The sequence below is a fragment of the Pyrgilauda ruficollis genome, unplaced genomic scaffold (assembly GCF_017590135.1).
Source record: "Pyrgilauda ruficollis isolate IOZ18807 unplaced genomic scaffold, ASM1759013v1 scaffold25, whole genome shotgun sequence".
In the NCBI taxonomy this organism is placed as follows: domain Eukaryota; kingdom Metazoa; phylum Chordata; class Aves; order Passeriformes; family Passeridae; genus Pyrgilauda; species Pyrgilauda ruficollis.
The window spans coordinates 8,950,657-8,969,905 of record NW_024523822.1 but is presented as its reverse complement, the minus strand read 5'-3'; the positions used below and the strand labels follow the sequence as shown (position 1 = coordinate 8,969,905).

At 40.8% G+C, this 19,249-nt stretch overlaps 1 protein-coding gene across 2 annotated transcripts; it reads left to right on the top strand.

The window, feature by feature from the left end:
- The first annotated feature begins 2,535 nt into the window (after window positions 1-2,535).
- Window positions 2,536-18,434, top strand: PABPC1 (poly(A) binding protein cytoplasmic 1). 2 transcript variants are annotated; one of them, XM_041470595.1, is made up of 15 exons: window positions 2,536-3,254; window positions 7,870-8,063; window positions 8,156-8,271; window positions 10,037-10,176; window positions 11,412-11,506; window positions 13,021-13,158; window positions 13,256-13,351; window positions 13,781-14,053; window positions 14,241-14,334; window positions 14,501-14,611; window positions 15,561-15,715; window positions 16,139-16,223; window positions 16,391-16,521; window positions 16,802-16,897; window positions 17,993-18,434. In XM_041470595.1, the coding sequence occupies exons 1-14, from the start codon at window positions 3,062-3,064 to the stop codon at window positions 16,892-16,894; spliced, it is 1,914 nt and encodes a 637-aa protein (XP_041326529.1). In that variant the 5' UTR covers window positions 2,536-3,061; the 3' UTR covers window positions 16,895-16,897; window positions 17,993-18,434. The 2 variants fall into 2 exon arrangements, with proteins under 2 accessions (XP_041326529.1, XP_041326530.1); XM_041470596.1 differs by lacking the exon at window positions 2,536-3,254 and adding an exon at window positions 3,738-3,761.
- The last annotated feature ends 815 nt before the right edge of the window (window positions 18,435-19,249 follow it).

Sequence of the window (19,249 nt, the reverse complement as noted above, 5' to 3'; positions counted from 1 at the left end):
ACCTAACACCTGCAAGGACAGGACACACACCAGGTCTGGGCAATAAGCCCAGCTGACAGCACAGGCTCTCTGCAGCAACTTGTATCAGACACCGTGTAGAACTTGAGAGCAGCAGAGCTAAAATGGATCTTGGAGAGACCCAGATGAGAATATCAGCTAATACCCAACAAGGGCTCTCCTGCCAGAGCCCTCCCAGACCCCAAAACTCACTCGGGGCTCTGGACTGCAGTTCTGGTGGGCAATCAGCAGAAGCAAGCACACAAATGTCCAGGTCCTTTGCAAAGTTCAATCCTAAATCACTAAGAGTGTTTTGCAGCACCAGAATCTAAAGTTTAATGCAAATTCTGTGCCTCAAGCATGAAGGCATTTTTTTCTGCTGCCTTAAAACACTTAGGCCACATCTTGAAAAGTCAGTTTGCCACAGGAGGAGGACAAGATACTTGTTTTGGGCACATCAGAGGGGCTAGACATACCTCCTACTGTGACAAGGCTTTTATCTAAAGTTCCATTTGCTACTTTGAGGAGGGCAGTGGGGAGGGAATAGACAGTAAAACTTTTAACTAAGTTAGATCCCTGCTTCAGGTCAAGGCCAAAGGAGTCCCATTTATGAGGACAAGAGCCAATAATACATTATTTTGCTGAAAACAAACACTAGACAAGTTTACTTAGAAAGCTACAGTGCTTTTAAACAATAATTTGAACTCTTGTGGATATCCATATAAGGCTGAGAATGCATTTTTACTGCCTTAATTGCATTTATTGTTAGAAAACTCTGAAATCATACCATGTTAAGAGACAAGATCTCCAAAAAGTCCCTCTCTGTGCTGAACAAAACTTGCAAATTTTATTCCCTAAATTTGGTAAAAGAGAAATGCCTTACCATGCTCTGGTATCTATCTTGACATTGTCCCAGAGTGCCAAGGGTAGGAACAGAGCAACTTAACTCACAAGAAAGAGTAGGAACATGCCAAGGGAAGAAAAAACATGTAATACTATGACAAAGTGCCAATGACAGGAAAGCGTGAAAGAAGAAGCAAGTATGAAAGAGGACAGTTTGGGGAAAGGAGACATGGTGAAGAACAGGACCATGTAAGGAAAGGAGAGACCAGAAACAGTACATAGTACATCCTAGGGAGGGCATTATAAACCAGTGTTTAAACGAGAGAGTTTTTATTTTTCTCTAAAAACCACCATCTAAATTTTAACAAACACATCAAACCTCACTATAAGGCACTGCTGGTGCAGGCCATCTGCTGTACTCAGCTGACAGAAGCCACCACTGCCACCTCGGGATGTGTTCATTTGTCAGCTGCTTCAGATTCCAGAGGGTACCTCAGTTTAAGGCCAGGGCAGGGTGGGGGCTGAACAAAGATGTCACACTTTGCCACACGGGGAGATGCCAGCTCTGCCTGCGTTTGGTCACCTCCAACAAGAGGCACTGAAACTGCAGCAGCAGCTGAGTGCAAGCGGAATCTTCACACTTGACAGCAAAATTCCACAAGTACTTCCCCCACGGCTCTACTCAAACCCATAATGGCAAATGCTGGTCAAAGAAAAATGAATCATCACACAAAATATGAAACAAGAAAACAAAACGAGATGCAAAACTGCAGACCATTTTTTTGTTTATGTTGAAACTGTGTAAAGAACATTAAGAAAACACTAAGAAAAACTACATTGAATATAAAAGAGTAGTTACCGCCAAGACTTCTGCAAATTCATGATCTGGCTTCCTGCCTTACACTTGCATTATGTTTAGTGTTTTGTGCAAGTACTTTTACGTTTGTTTAGCAGGAATGAAGCACATTTTATCTGATTCTATTATTTTGCGAGAATCTGAAACACAATTAATTTAAAAGCCCCCTAGAATTCTAACTGATAGGAAAATATTTTCCTTTCTCACAAAAGAATTAATGTTTTTTTCAGACTAGAGAAGCCAGCTAAAAAAATAAAGCAAGGTTTTCCACACCCCACAGGACTGCTTTGGTGTTTAAGGAGGTACTAGAGGCAGCACTTTGTGCCCCGGTGTAAGTGACACGGTGGTGTTCACTCAAAGGTCGGACTCGATGATCCCACAGGCCTTTTCCAACCTAATTCGTTCTGTGATCCTGTGCGTGGTTCTCCCTGAGAAATTCTGTGTATGGCACAAGTGAGGACACCGAGCTGGGAAGTTTCCAAAGGCACGTTTGGAATGCGGGCTGCCCGGGATGACGGTGTCCCCTCACGCACCCTCAGCGCTGCCCAGCCAGCTCCCAGGGCCCTTCAACCTGCAGCCCAACTTCTCTGGCACAAGCCCAGCCATAAAACACGCCTAATGTAAGAACGACCAGAGCAGAGCTTAAACGCTAACCCCGCTTTATTCCCGGCGCAGGGACAACACTCCTCCGGGATCCACAGCATCTCCCAACTTTCCTTCGCCGCCCCTCCCCCTTCCCCCCCAACTCCGTTCCCGCGCACGCGCCGAGCGGCGGCGCGAGCCCCGCCCCCTTCCGGCCCCGAGCGCGCGACCTCCCCCGCGCGGCGGGGGCGGGGGGGCGGGGCGGGTATATATAGAGCGCGGCCGGGGCGGCGGCCGCCCCCTTGTCCCCCGGCCGCCGTCGGAGCTGTGTGCGCAGTGCGTGTGCTCCGGACCACCCGGACACGCCGGCCCGGCCCCGCAGCACCATTTATTACTAAAAAAATATTTAAAAAAGCCAAAAAAAATCCAAAAATCTTAAAAAACCTTTTAAAAAAATAATCCTCTTTCCTCATCCAACCTTCCCGACAACCTTTCTGCAAACGGCCGGTTTGATATAAAATAACCCGGTGAAGCGAAGTCCCCGGACCCGGCGCAGCCGAGAGGAGACACACAGCGAGCCCGACCCCGCCGAACGCAGCACCCGCCGCCGCCAGCTCCACCCGGCCCGCACGGCGCGACCCGACCCCCGCCCGCCCATCCGCCGCACCCGCCGCAGCCGTTGAGTCCGAGCGGCCCCGCGCCGCCTTCGCCGGCCCCGCTCGCACCGACCGCCGCGGCCTCCGCCTCGTCAGCGCCCCCCCCGCGCCGGGAGACGGCGGCAGGATGAACCCCAGCGCCCCCAGCTACCCCATGGCCTCGCTCTACGTGGGGGACCTGCACCCCGACGTGACCGAGGCCATGCTCTACGAGAAGTTCAGCCCGGCCGGGCCCATCCTCTCCATCCGCGTCTGCAGGGACATGATCACCCGCCGCTCGCTCGGATACGCCTATGTCAACTTCCAGCAGCCCGCCGACGGTGAGTGCCGGGCCGCGGGCGCCGGCGGAGCCATGTTTGTCCCCTGCCCCCTCCCCGGCCGCCGCCCCGCATCCATTTTGCCGCCCGGGACGGGGCGGACCCGGCGGGGCGCGGGGGAAGTTGGCGGTGGGGCCGCCGCTTACACGCGGCCCGGGCCGCCCGCGCCTCGTGGCGGCCGGAGAAACGGGGGGGAGGCGCTTCCGCGGATCGAGAGCGGCCGCGGGGCCCCGGCGATGGGCGGGGGAGCCCCGGTGACCCGGCGGGGCTGCCCCCGCTACCGGGGAGGGGATTGTGGATGAGTGTGCGGGCGGCTCTTCACGTCCGGCCGAGATGAAGGGTAGCTTGAGGAAAACACCGCGGTCATTAGCACCTTTTAATAACCGCGCAGGAGCTGGGCGTGTGTGAGTGCGTGGTTAAGAGGCCGGCAGAAGGAAGTAGGACGCACCGGCGTGGCTGGGTAGTTTCACAGGCGTCCAGGCCGAAGCGTTTGTTAAAACACCATGGCAGGTCTGTCACGTGCGGGGAGGACGTGAAACTACTCGGGCCTCCTTGTGCTTCTTGCTCGTGTAGCTGGAGCCCGAGCTCTGCTCTCGTTCGTGTCTCTTCGCAGTAAATTATCTGACATTGTTTCTCCCGAGCCGCGTTTTTATGAAACTTGTTTTTTCATGAAGTGTTTTTACGCTACTTCTCCAAAGTTTTATCGGTAAAGAAACTTTCTCTGCAGTTCTGGTCACGTTGGGAAACACAGTGTGATCCATTTGGAGGGTGTTTCACTAAAAGAACCTACTGTAACTGGTCCTAGGTTTTGTGGAGTCCAATTAAAAAAAAAATTGGCCAACTAGAAGATACGTGATTTCAAATACAGTTAAGTAAACAGTTTTCCATTATAATGGTTTTATTTTCAAGCATATGAAAGTGAGATACTTAAATTACAAACATTTCAAGCAATTAGATTTAACTGGCTTTCAGAGTTAGCTTTAGCATACAGCCACTATCAGATCAGACTTTGGTGTACCGATGGTATCTGTATGTACATAGTAAAAGTTACTGCCTCATCTTCTTAATAGGCAGATACTCCACCTGTTATCAGCTCTCTCAGTTCAGGGAGCTTTTGATTTATTCAGCCATGCTTTAGGATGAGACGATTTGAATGCTTGTTGTGACATACTTGGCTTTCATTAAATAAAAATGTCTGGTACAGTTTCTCAGAAAAATAAGGGGTTAGCATAGGTCATTACTGTGATATAATAATGTCAGGGTAAAAGGTGAAGGTGATTTAAATGCTGCTTCTCCTTAGTATTGACAGAGTTCCATAAGGGCTGACTTTATCATTGTCATTAGTTGTGCAACCGGTGCATTTTGTGACTTGGTTTGTAATTTGTCAAATGTGGGAACAAACAGAGCTTTTTCACCTGGGCAGTGCTTAATTCAGATTTTGAGTATGCCTCTTAGAAGACATATGTTACTCCAAATGTTGTGGCTGTTGTTTTTCAGGCTTTGGGAGACACACATATTTTAGTTTATAACTCGTCCAGTTCAGCAAAAATTATTTCTCATCTTTATCAAATCTGCATCTGGTACATATCTGGAAGCAGTTGTTTAAAATACACTTCAATAGTATTGTGAGATTATACTTACTCAAGATTTTCAGAATTTTATATTCTTGGCAAATACCTAGAAAGCAGTTGCTGGGGGCTTTGTGTACACTTGTTGTAGTCTGGGAGCTTTTTTAATGTCCATTTACAGAAACCTTGAAATAGGAGTTTTGAGGATGAATGGTTATTCTTACAATCATCCTGGTGTTATTTTGATTCCAAACTAGGTACCTTTTATTGGTTTGGCCAGATTTTTAGCTACATCTCAGTCTATGCCTGTTGAACAACTAGTAACAACTATCTTGGGTTTTGAAAAATAGCTTTGAAGGTGTGCTTGACATCACCAGCTGTCTGTAAACTAGGGATCTCAAAACTCTTCTAAAAACTAATTAGGCCTGATGACACATGTGTGAGGTATGCACACATGTCAGAGTTGTGACTTTTCTGAATTTGAGTCACCGTCTCAAATTTGAGTAAAACTCAGGCAATCTTGTTTAATCACTAAACTGGAAACATTCTTGAGTAATCTGAAACTGCATCAGAATCCTTTGGATTTTTAGAATGGTTATGTTTCCAGAGGGGTTTTTTTTTTTTTTTTTCATAGCTACTGCTCTTTACCTTCAGCACAGGTTGGCATTAAGTGTATATTCTGAGTGATTTTGAAATTGTTGAAGTGGACTGTCCAGTTGCTCACGACTAAAATGGGAGCTGGTGAGTCATTGAATGAGAGCTCCAGCAGAATCAGCAGAAGTACAGCCCGGGTAGGTGTGTCCATTGGTAACAAGTTCGCTGCTGAATGGAGCTGTCTCCTGCAACTGGCACAGCCTTTTATGACTGAAATGTAATGAAAGTGAGCCAGTTGCACTCGTTGGGAATTTTAATGAGAGTAGCTTGTACCTGGTTGTAGATGGAGTCTAGTAATGTTTTAGAAATGTACCATGGAATGACAGTGTGGTGTTGATTCGGCAGAAAAACTTAAATTTCTTGTATTTCTGCTCCAAAGAAAAGATGAGGAGAGCTGTTGAAGTTTCCATGCTGCCCTCGTGGAGGAATTGGCGCTGGTCTAAGACACAGGCTCGCTATTTGTTAAGAGTGGTGATGTTTGCAAAGGACCCATGGACCCACTTTCAGTCAGATAGCTGGGAAATGTGTCTAGGAACACACATTTTTGAAGCGTGTCAGGATTATTCTAGAAGCAATTAGCATGAATTAGAAAAGCCTCTTTTTAAGTAAAGGAAGCCCTGTTACTACTTCTGGAAATAATGAACTGTTTGTTGCTGGCACATCTATTGGTGCTGGCAGTAATAATTCCAATGACTTCCAGAGCAGTAGTGAAGTCTTACAAGTTTCTACTGTGGCCAGTCTGATACCCACAGGTTTTTTTTTCTTTTTTCCTTTTTTTTCTTTTTTTATCTCATCCCCCCACACCCCCTTTTGTAGTATAGAGCCTTCCAATTATTTTTGTTTCTCATTAACACTATCTAGGTTGCCTTTTCTCTCCTGCTTAATTTATATTAAAGTTTTTGAAAGCTTTATTAACTTATTTAAAAGACTGACATCTAATTTTTGTGGCTCCAGTTTAAATAAGTTGCTGAGTTGCTACTGTCATGTAAATATGGTAATAGTATCAATAATCTTTTCCCCCATTAAAATGTTAGATGTCCATCTCTTTATATGTTATTCAGAGAATATAATCTTTAAATTTATTTCTAATCTGAAAATGTCACAAGAAAGGATATAAAACATGTTATATCAGCTGAATCCCAGGCTCACTGCAAATTGTCGTTGCCCATGGCATGCAACAATATAGCTCAAGACAAAAGCAGCACTTAAAGAACAAAAACATTAAATAGGGGTTTTCACAATGTGATTGGCCCTTGGTCCTTCCAAAAAAAATTAACTTACACGGTTGCTGTATTTAAACTATCACTAAGCTGATTTCAGTCTTGTTAACATCCTATTGTTTTGATATTTGCAAATTACAGTGAAGTGAGTTAGTACCCATGGGTGTGACTTCAGGTATTTATTGGGACTTTTTTCTGTGTTCTTCCAGACTTACAGGAACAGGGATGAAAAGGAACTGCTGTCCTTGAGAACTGTTGCTCTTTTGTGCTTAAATACACAAGATGAGTTATAACATCACAGACATGTCTTGTGGCTTTGAAGGGACATGTGAAAAATGAGCAAGTCTTGATACTTCCCCATCTAAATACACAAGAAATTTTACATGCAGAATTTGAAAAGTTAGTTAAGGAGTTCTACTGGAAAAACTACTCCATTGGAGTAACAAAACCTGGTTTATATTAGCCAGGTTTGCTGTTTTAATGCTTGCTCCTTCATTGAGCTCATATGTATTTCATTGTGAGCTTTTAAAATATATGTATCATTTCAGATTTTCTAAACTAAGTAAGTGCCAGTTTGAATCTCTTTGAGCTGTCTCTTGCTCAGAATTTCATTACAGATCTTTTTGGTCACTGAGGAAGTTGTGTGGAGTAGCTGCCTGAATAAGGCTTGAATGAAGGAATTTTGTCAGTTTAGCAAAGAAATTTTGTCAGTTTAGGGGTATTTGGGTTGTAGGTGTTCTTATGTTAATATTTGCAAAAGGCCTCCTATAGGCACAAGCAGTACCCCTAAAAGCATTTTCATTGACACAATATACATCTGTGTGATATGGGAGAAGCCACTGATTTTCACAAATGTTAAAACTTCGTAACAGCTGCCACTTGCTGCTTTATCTCCTGTCACCATAGCATCTTTTCACAGATCTAGTCTTAAGGGCTGATGAGATTTCTGCCGCTTTCTCAACTGACTTGTGCTCCTTCCAAAGTGCAGCTTTTGCTGATGAGTTTTTGCCAGTTCTTCCTTGCATACAGCAGAGTACACTGGAGGCCTGGGTTTGCTGCTTGGGTGATGGTGCTGGACTTGAAATAATAAAAATATTACAAAGAATTGTACTTCAGCTGATATTTGTGTGCTTATTAATATAACTAGCTTTTCCTACTAATTCCATGTTTTTACAGCTGAACGAGCTTTGGACACCATGAACTTTGATGTCATTAAAGGCAAACCAGTGCGCATCATGTGGTCTCAGCGCGATCCATCTCTGCGCAAAAGCGGTGTAGGAAACATCTTCATCAAAAACTTGGACAAATCAATTGATAACAAAGCTTTGTATGACACATTTTCTGCTTTTGGGAACATCCTGTCTTGTAAGGTTAGTGGAAAATAAAATGTATTGACACACAAACTCCTCAGTTTATGCCAGAAACGTTCCATGGGTATTACAACAAGGTTTCTCATTAATAGGTGGTGTGTGATGAAAATGGATCCAAGGGTTATGGATTTGTGCATTTTGAGACACAGGAAGCTGCAGAAAGAGCTATTGAAAAAATGAATGGTATGCTGCTTAATGACCGCAAAGTGTAAGTACCTAAATAAGCATTTGGCATCGGCAAACTGAAATTCATTGTAGGGCAGACAGAGATTTAAAAGCTTATCTAGGAAAGGAAGGTTGTTCTAAAAATTTCTAATTTTAAGAAGATGTAGAGTTTTAGTGCTAGGGATTTTAAGAATTGTATCACCTGCTTGTTCTGGAGTCATTGTAAGGTCAAAAAGACAAATAATGGACTCCAGAGGGAAAAAATCACTGCATTAATTGTCTTACAAGCCAATACTGCAATGAGGATTTGGGATCTTCCCTGGTTTTCTGATCTTATTGGTCAGAGATAAAATACAATCCTTTGAGTATTCTGAATAATACATCTTTTATAACAGTTGTGAGATAAGTGTTTTATCCATATTTTGGAGCCAGCTGATACTTCGCACTAAAGGGTGCTTACTTGGCACTAAAGACTGGTCAGATTAGACGAATATTTTTGTATGAATTTGTGTTAATAGGCATATTTAGGAAGTAGAAAATAAAACTTACAGAAGTGTACTGTTTTAAACATTATCAGTATTCTACATTGTAGGAAAAAATGTTATTTGGCAACTTCTTTAATAATATTTAGGCTGGGGGAGTGAGTGTGCCTCATAGCTATGCCTAAGCGATCATTGTGGTGTTTGGTATAATTGCAAAAGAACAGCTTTCTAAATACTCAGGAGGGTTTGGAAGAAGGATAACAGAAATCAGCATCAGTTTACCATCAGGAATTATTTTTATATGTAGAGATGGATAGATCAGGACACATACAGGGAAATCATATATTTTGAATCTTTAATTTTGCTGCTTGTTCTGTTCTTGAGTGAGATATTGTGAATGGTTTTATTCAGCGTCCATTGTTACAAAATTTTAAATTAGTAAAAATAGTCAACATGCAGTCATAAGAGCACAGGAGTAAAATAGATCATGAGAGTTAATTTTGCTTTAAATTTCTATTCAAACCAGTCTTCTAGAAATCAGTTAAAACACTCACTATCAAAATCTGCTGAACACATTGCACTTTCATTCTTACTATACTTGATTGCTATAAATTAGGTGGAATTGTCAAAGTTTAAAAATTACTGAGGTACTGTATGCTGCTGTATCACATTTGCCAAATTTGTGACTATAAAGTTAGAGCCTACAATAAAATTTGAAAGTAGGAGTTTGCTACATTCAGAAATCAGTGTCAGCCATGTACAGTCTGTGCTAAGGCATGTCCTTGGGCTGCAGAATGTTATGTTCAGGTTCTGCTCATTTTCTGCCAGTGTGAATAACTACTGGTGTTCCCAGCCAATTTGCAACAGTCTTTGACTCAAGAGCAAGTTGAAGTATTTGATACGGGCTAGAGAGGTGTGTTAGGGAGTTAGTTAAATATCTCTTGCTTAAAAAGTGAACCAGAGAGCAGTAACTGCTTTTAGGCTGTTTTTAGGGATTATGCTGTTATGTAGAATTCCTGTTCAGCCTCTTAGTACTCTTCCCATTGTCGAGCTCTTGTTGCTAAAGGCTGTTTTATAAGAGTGAACAATCTCACCAGTGGCTTGAAAGCATTTTCATGCCTTGTAACAGGGATAAACATGCTGGTGTAGCAAAGGACAGTGGAGTTGTTTTTCTGACAAGAGTTTTATCATAAATACTTTATCATTTCATACCTATAGTGAACAAGACCAATTAGGAATAAAATACAATGCCAGAGGATTCAAGTAAATTTTTAAACCTTGAGACACTTGCTTTAATCTGTATTACTCTGTTCTTCCTGCAACCAGATTTGTTGGAAGGTTTAAATCCCGCAAGGAGCGTGAGGCAGAGCTTGGAGCCAGAGCAAAAGAATTCACCAATGTTTACATCAAAAATTTTGGAGAAGACATGGATGATGAGAGACTTAAGGAACTCTTTGGCAAGTTTGGTAATGTCCTAATATTTACATAAACACAAGTGAACTTCAATTTAATATATGTATCTTATCTGTACAGTGCCTTGAAACACAAGAAATCAGGGCTGTCTGATGTTGATGTAGAAATGTAATAAAGGTTACTGAAAAGTTGGTACTTAATTCCAGTTTCAGATTCAAAAGTGCAGTAATACCTGAATTTTAAATAGGCAGAATATCCTATTTAATCCTGCCATGAGAACTGTTTTCAGTAATCTGGAAGTAATGTGTTTTGGGTTCTGCAATGTTCTCTCTGGCTTAGTACAGATTGATTTTATAAATGCACCTACAGGATGTGTGACTAATGAATTTACTGCTGCTTTCATTGACCTGCAAACTTACCTCTGTTAATCGGTTGCATTGTGGTGGTTGACCTAATAGAAAATTATAAGGAACTCTTCCAGCACCAAGCTATGAGATTCTGCCTTGATCCTCAGTTACGCACAGGACATAATTATGGTGGACATATGATCATGAGGTAGTAATGTTGTATATGATGTGTTACCATCAAAATAGGAAATGGCACATCCCTTAATACCATTAGAGGTTCTTCACGTTTTATTTTCATCTCACCTATTTTTAAATTTATTTTCTTTCCTGTATGCTTTTGCTGTTCTCCAGTGGATATTATGTAAAGCAAGGGAAAGCCTTGTACAAGAGATACCCTGTAGCAGCCTTAAACAGCACGAACAGGAAATTCCTTTCTGCTCTTCAAGTATCTGTGGTTGAAACAGTAGCGAATTTAACTGCTACAGCTAAATTGGCTACTTCCAATTGAGTCTGTGGACTGCAGTTTTTCAGAGGTTATGAAATTGCTGAGCTAGGATGCCTTTCACCAGGGTAAATAGTGGAATGTATACCTAATTGCAAGGCCTTCCTCTGGCTTTTTCAGTACCTGCTTCAAACATGGAAGCACTAATACTTTTCAAGTGTCATAATTTTTAATGATGAAACAAATTTCATTCACTTTGTGGTTGAAAATGCATTAGAAAAGAAATTCAGCATGGTGGACTTCACTATGATGGCTGAAGTTCATCGGGGCAAATTAATAATTTCATATTAATGGATGACATTTACTTGACACTGTTATTAGTGCAGGAGTCCTTTGTAATACAAGTGAAATAAACAGAATATTATCTTCTAAAGAGAATGTTCAAAAGGTGAGAAGAATACACTGTCTATGAAGCATAAGTATTTTATTCTCTTTTTAGGTCCTGCTCTAAGTGTGAAAGTTATGACTGATGAGAGTGGAAAATCCAAAGGCTTTGGCTTCGTTAGTTTTGAAAGACATGAAGATGCCCAAAAAGTAAGTTTTTGGACTTAATTTTAGGAATCCTGTAACTGAGACCCAAATAATATGCTTCAGTGAGCGATTAAGTTTTTTTAATTGGTTAAGGACACTGCAAAAAGAGGTACTCACTGCATAAATTACTTAGCAGAGTTTGTGTCATTTAGAATGCTTTCCTATGAGCAAATGTCAGTTGGTCTGAGAAGCCTATTAAGTCAAGATACTCTGATACAGCTGGAACTAGTGTAGAAATGGAGAGTCTTGAATAATTTTAAAACCTGCTGTAGTTGGGCTTAAAGATCTCAGTGGTATTTGGACTCTCACATGCTGAGCAATATACAGCATAGTAAATGACTACATCTCTGAATCATCAGATCCGGTTTGGTTGCACAAAATGTTTGTGCCTTTCTGCCTTTTGCACAGAAGGCAGAAAGAATTGCGTTTTCTGCAAAGTCAGCAGGAAAGCTATTAGTTTTATAAAGCATGTTTGGCATAACTGTGAGAAAATAGTCATAGAGCCCTGTAGTGTTGCTTTTTACTCCAAGGGGTAACTTTGAAAAAAGGGTCCTTCTTGTTTGTGTATATGTCTGTATCATGCCAGTGTGCTGTATAACTCAATTTTTTGTCAGCTGGTTGCTTTGATATGTCAGTTTACTGTGACAGTAGGGACATAGCATCAGGGAAAAAATGCAGTGCAGAAAAAACAAAGTTTGCTTTTCAAAAGGCATTTTGGTGATTTGTCAGTACTGAAGTGAACAAGCAAGAGATTAGAACAAATCCTGTCTGCCTTTAGAACATCTCAGTTTTTCAGTCTTGAGTACGTTAATTGATAAATAGTTTCTCTTACTGTAGTCAGAATCACATGTTGGGTGTTCTAAATAACAAAATTCCAGTATCTCTGTAAAAATGTCTAATGGCTTTGATCATAAACATATACAATAAACTGGTGACTTCTGGTTTTAAATTAATTGAGTAAATATATGCCAGAGTTTTTACATCTGAAGAGTTGTAATTTAAAACAGTATGAAGGGAAGAAGTCCACATTTTCATATTTCTAATTATTTCCTTAATGAAAGACTAAAAGTGAAAAAAAAAAGCTGTACATATCATCTGTAGCTTAACATTTGGTATAGAAAGATCTGGTAGATGTTACAGTTTCAGGTGTTACTTTTAAAGACAGAACTAGGTGAATTAATGATTTTCAACTTTATTTGCTTGCTCTTTGCTTTTCTCTGCCATTAGCAAGATAAGGTTGGAGAAGTAGTTCTTGCAACTTGGGTTTTTTCCTACAGCTTCACATTAAAAAAAAGTGGTTTGCATCCCTTGTAACTTGTCTTCAACAGACAGAAGCATACTTGGAAAGCAGTTTTCATGTTACCATAAGTGGGGATTTTGTTTCAATTAGTGGTGTTTTAAGGTGTATTAGCTCTTTTTCTAGTATCCTTATGTAGATTTTTAATTTGGATTGCACTTTTTGTGTCTGAAAAATGCTGGAGTACGAAGCACTGCTAACTTGTTGTTTGTTATTGAAGGCTGTAGATGAAATGAATGGGAAAGAGCTCAATGGAAAACAAATCTATGTTGGCCGGGCTCAGAAAAAGGTGGAAAGACAGACGGAGCTGAAGCGCAAGTTTGAACAAATGAAGCAGGACAGGATCACCAGATACCAGGTTCAGTTTTTAAATCAAGAGGGCTAACTCTGTTATCTGAAGTTCTGAGATTTACACAGAACAATTGCTTTTAAAAATAACTTGCCTGTTTTCTTAGGGTGTAAACCTTTATGTGAAAAATCTTGATGATGGGATCGATGATGAGCGTCTCCGAAAAGAGTTCTCCCCATTTGGTACAATCACTAGTGCAAAGGTAAAGTTCATAGATTGTGCTCATCTGTTCTCTGAAAATGAGTAGTAATCTGTCACCAAAGAAAAGTTAATTTCATTCAGTAACAGATGTGACGCACTGTAAATGTGGGCATCAGCTTTCTTGATCATTGTATATGTCAGGTTAAACACCATTGATCATCCTTTCTTGAAATAAAATAAGTAGTGAGAATAGTGTGAGAAAATTACGTCTTTCAGTGTAATATTGTGCTCGTTATAATTTTAATGAGATTTTCATCTGTATTTGGGTAACAGTTAGCTATTTATTACACAATAATACTAATTTTTATAAAATACTCAAGTTAAGCAAACCTGTGGTCTCACTTCTAATAAGCTGAAACAAGAAACTCATGCAAGTTGAATAGGTGTGACACAGAAGACTTAGTTTTAAAACTGAGTTTTGTACTGACAGGTGATGATGGAAGGTGGCCGCAGCAAAGGATTTGGATTTGTATGCTTTTCATCACCAGAAGAAGCCACCAAAGCAGTCACAGAAATGAATGGTAGAATTGTGGCTACTAAACCATTGTATGTAGCTCTAGCCCAGCGTAAAGAGGAGCGCCAAGCTCATCTCACTAACCAGTACATGCAGAGGATGGCAAGTGTAAGAGCAGTACCTAATCCTGTAATCAACCCCTACCAGCCAGCACCTCCTTCAGGATACTTCATGGCAGCTATTCCTCAGGTACGTGTAGAGATGAGTAACTGAATATTTTGTAGTGCATAGAAAATCTGCTTAGATACAACAGTAAATAGAACTGTTAGCATGTGTCTGTGATTTCAGCATTTTAATCTCTTAGTGGGAGGGTGCTGGGCTGTTGAGCATGCCCTTCACAGACGACAAAGTTAAGTGATGTTGTTGTGTTTGGCAGACTCAGAACCGTGCTGCGTACTATCCTACTAATCAGCTCGCTCAACTTGCTCGACCTAGTCCTCGCTGGACTGCTCAGGGTGCCAGACCTCATCGTAAGTCACTTCTTTACCTCTTTCCAGTGATTGCTGTAAACTTCATAGCATTTACCTTTGCACTTTGGGATAGATTTTCATGGCATTGCTGTATTAGTCTTCTGTTTGTCTTCTTGTCATCACTCAGTGTTTCAGAATGTAACAGTATATTTTTTCTAAACCACAGCATTCCAAAACATGCCTGGTGCAATCCGCCCGGCAGCACCCAGACCACCGTTCAGTACCATGAGACCAGCTTCGTCCCAAGTTCCGCGAGTCATGTCAACGCAGCGTGTTGGTGAGTTTGATTTGTGCGAACTTTAGGTATTGGACTTCTGGTCCAATTTTGTTGGTCAGCATGATCTTCCAAAATAAACATTTGTAAGTTTAATGTCACATGTGGTACTCCTAATGAATAAGCTAATGTCACCTTCTAGTAATTGCTTTAAACACTGTCCCAGCAAAGACTCCGGCTGTGATCCCATCTCTTCAGGACGAAGCACTTACTCTTGTGTGTGCTTCGGTAATACTGTAAGATGGCTTCTGTCATTTCTAAACATAGTTGCAGCGATTATAATGATAGGTTGCGTGTAGAAATATTGAGATTATACAATTTTAGCTCTTATTATTTTTTCTATATGTTACATATGCATATTTTATTATTGTGAGCCAGTATCATGAATACAAAATTAGCACATCACTGAATGAACCAGAATTGACTGTAATCATTGAATGATTGAAAAACCTCATGTATTTCAGCCTCCAAGCCAGAGGCAGGGAACCCTCCACTAGACCAGGGTACTCAGAGCCCCATCCAGGCTGGTCTTGCACGTATCCAGGGATGGGTATTCCACAACCTCTCTGAAGGTGTAATTCTCCCAGAATGTATCAGACAGCCATTTACTTCCTAAAAGTATCTTCTTTAGAATGACTGACATAATGTGCTCAGGAAATCAAATGTCCTTTAGCTTATAATGAAATCAAAGTGGATTTTTTATCCTGGATCCTTTTCCAGTAGCATGTAAAAAGGACTGTTCATGAATGAAGTGACTGGAAATGAGCATCCAGTAAATTTCAAGGTTTGAACCTTTGTATGTGACCAGTGATGTGACAGTTGACAATACTATTAAGATGAATCTATAACACAATACCTAAATTAGGTATTTGATTCAAGTTGGTTTGTTGGGCAAAATAATTACAATAATAATAATTAATTAACATATGGAATTCTGTTACTATTGTTTCAGCTAATACATCAACACAAACGATGGGTCCACGTCCTGCAGCAGCAGCTACTGCAGCCACTCCTGCCGTGCGCACAGTACCACAGTACAAATACGCTGCGGGTGTTCGCAATCCTCAGCAGCACCTCAACACGCAGCCGCAGGTTGCTATGCAGCAGGTACGGTCTGGGGAGCTGCTCTGTGCTTCTGCTGATGTTCTTCGCAGAGGAAGGTGGTGAGGGTGATGGGAGGGCAGTTCAGGCTCTGCATCAAGGCAGTAGTGTAAAAGCACTAGGGAGTTAAGGATATTCGAAGTTCACCTGGGACAGGATGTGATCCCATGTTGCTTTTTCTTTTTAGTTCCCTCATACCTTAGCCTAAATTCTTGTGCTTGCTCCTCAGTGGAGCAGTTTTTAATAATCTTCAGCATCATCACTCAGCTCTAACCGGTAATATTTGATTAAATAGGCATACTTGTTAATTTCTTTGATGTTTCTGACACTGTAGGCATTGTGTATGCTGAGTTGTGAAATATTGGCTCTTTGAAGCTACACCTAATTATAAGCCAGAGTTTAATTTTCAAATGTTAAATTAATTTGCAGCCTGCTGTCCATGTGCAAGGTCAGGAACCCTTGACTGCTTCCATGTTGGCTTCTGCCCCTCCACAAGAACAAAAGCAGATGTTAGGTACGTACATGATACCTTTCTCTATGCACTGTAGCAGAAGGACAGTTAAAGTACACTTTTTCAATCTTTAAATGCAGAGTAAATGGTTTTAGCAGTAGAACAAGTTTGTTTCCCTTATCCCTTAAATTTAGGCTGGATTTGTCCCTGACTAACTTATTTCTTTCTAGGTGAACGTCTATTCCCCCTTATTCAAAGCATGCACCCTACTCTGGCGGGTAAGATCACTGGTATGTTGTTGGAGATTGACAATTCTGAACTCCTCCACATGCTCGAGTCTCCTGAGTCTCTTCGTTCGAAGGTAGGCAGACTTTGCCTTGCGCTGGTTCCGTAGCTGATCTAACAGTTGTTCGTGCTGGCACAGTGGAGTAACAGCAGTGCAGTGGTGGCTCAGGGCAAGAGTATCCTCTTTCAGAGGGTGACAGTGACTTACATCGCATAAACTGGAATTTTAATGTTCTCATTTTTCTTTTCAGCGATGTTAGGCATTGTTTATATGCATAATTTCCACTGTATTATTAACTTCAATATACAAAAATTGCTGAGCTTCCCTTAATTAATGTTTCATTTGTACTTAACAGGTTGATGAAGCTGTAGCCGTACTACAAGCCCACCAAGCTAAAGAGGCTGCTCAAAAGGCAGTTAATAATCCCACTGGGGTTCCAAGTGTTTAATAAGTAAGTTTGGCCACTGTAGTTCCATAGGTTGACTAAGGCAAGTGTTTGGTCCGTGGCCTTGCAAGCAGCATGTGTCCAGGCTCTGTGTCATGTGCAGCCAGAGGAAGTAGCAGCTATGGTAAACAAGCTTCTGTGCTCACTTGGTTAGCAAAAGCTACTGACATGTCATTGTTTCTAACAACACATTTAGCTGGAGTTAGCTCTAGGCATGTGTGCAAAAACGGGCAATTCTGTCAAATGCTGCTGTTCATACTGTTGAAAACAACTTGTGGAATTGAAATAAGCTTAAAATGATACCCCAACCCCCTTTTTTCTAAGAAATTAAAGAGCTTATTTATGCTATAGTTTGTATACACTTACCAAATTCTAAAATTGTCTAGTTAGTGAAAAGTAAACTGTATATTTTCTTCATTTCACATTTGGGTGAATCTAATGTCAGTTAAAATAGTGATTTTTTTCTTCATTGCTCTCTGTAGGGTTGGTATCTTAACTGTGGATGACAGAGGCAAATGGTGGTGCCTTAACAATTTTGACAGGGAAAAAATGTGAAGTTGAGGATAAAAAGGAATATTATCTCTTCTGTCTAGTTAGGTTTTGCCTGTAGACTTGCTTTACACATTTGTAGCTATCATTTGAAGGTGCCTGATTTGACATTTTTCCTTTTGGAGGAAGAATTTGAGACATGATTTTTACACATTTCTGTTTCTGGAGATAAGTGCTGAATAGATTGTCTCTCCTAAACTAAGATGCCCATACTTTGAGACCATTACTCTGTCTGCTCCATGATGTTTTAGTAATTGGAAATGGAAAATACTGCTAGGGTAGTTATTTGAAGAGCCTCAAGAGTAGAGGTGCCCCGCAGTCAATCACAGTAACATTGTGTGCTTAAAGCAGTTGCTGTCTGAGGGACTGTCCAGTTCTAGAGGCAGTGTTGTGTCCCCTAAAAAGTGGGAGGACCTCTGATACTCTGTTTCTAAAGAACTTAGGTGTCATTGAAACAATGAAAGCCCAGAGTGCTGCATGGTGTACAGTAGTAGAAAATATACAAGGTGCTGCTTTTGTTTGAAAACATAACAATGTTGTTTTTCTTTGCAGAGCTATCCGGGACTACAATCTAGAACTTCGCTTCACCGAAGAAAAAAAAAATCTAAACATGGAAAAACTATTAAATATTGAGAAAAACATTGCAAAATATAAAATAAATAAAAAAAGGAAAGGAAACTTTGAAGCTTACGTACAGAGCAACGCCGGGGCTAGCAAAACAGATGCTAGTCCTAGATTACTTATTGATTTAAAATTTAAAAAAAAATAGTAAAATAAAAAATACAAATTAATGTTTTATAAACCCAGGGGAAATGAATTTTCAGCACAGTACAAAAATTTAAAGCATTCCTTTCTTTAATTTTGTAATTCTTTGCTGTGGAAAAGCTCAGATTATCACCACTGTTTTAGTTGACAGTGAGAATTGATAGCTGAGCAAAGAAACATAATTTGGATTATAAAATTCTTGGTTTAATAAAAATTCCTTAAACACTGACTTACTTCTGATGGTTTCTTTTGTACAGTGTGCTTTTCATAAGTTTGTCGTCCTGAGTGCCAATTTGGAATCCCACTCTATAGTATGTTTTAGTGGATTGTAGAGAAGATAAGACTATACCTTCTAAATAATAGAAGTAAAGGGAGGGGGGAAGTGTTTGGGTTTTTTTAATAAATCGCTGCTTGATCTGAACCTGGTCTAGTGTACAACAGCACAGAAATAATTCTGTCTTCACTCAGGGCTGATGGGGTCTTCAAGTCAGCTTGTGTCCCTATAGGGGGTTTGCAGTGAAATGGCCAATGGCACTTAAGTGGGAAGAGGCAGCACTAACACATGAGCTGTTTTATTTGCTACAGAACCATACTGAGGTTGGGAGTTTTGCAGGATTAATACTTAAATGCTTTATCAAGCTAAATGTTAAATGCATAAACAAGAGAGACAGTAAAATTGCTTTTGTTGTAAAACAAACTTTCACTGTGTGAATTAGCAAATACACTGTGAAGCTTTTCCATCCACAGATGGATTATCCTACGGTTGCTGCCTTGCTTTTTTGTTTTCCCCTTTCTGCAGACCTGTGGAATAAAAAAGGGTATTTTCTACCCAGTTTAGCCCATAATTGGCTCTATAAGTTGCTCTTTCAAAATCAATAATGCAAAAGAAGAAATGAAGCAGTGAAAGTGGTGTGTCCTGTTTTTATAAAGAAGAGGGTAAAACTTGGCAGGCTGGGGTGAGGAAGAGGCACAAAGATTTGTTAGTCATGGAGGAAGGCATGACCAGTAGCCATTGCAATCTGCTGGATTTCAGTTATTATATCT

Coding starts and splice junctions, on each gene's coding strand:
- PABPC1 (XM_041470595.1), top strand. CDS start 3,062: ATGAACCCCAGCGCCCCCAGCTACCCCATGGCCTCGCTCTACGTGGGG. Junction 8,064..8,155: donor GGAACATCCTGTCTTGTAAG/GTTAGTGGAAAA, acceptor TCTCATTAATAG/GTGGTGTGTGATGAAAATGG. Junction 10,177..11,411: donor GGAACTCTTTGGCAAGTTTG/GTAATGTCCTAA, acceptor TTCTCTTTTTAG/GTCCTGCTCTAAGTGTGAAA.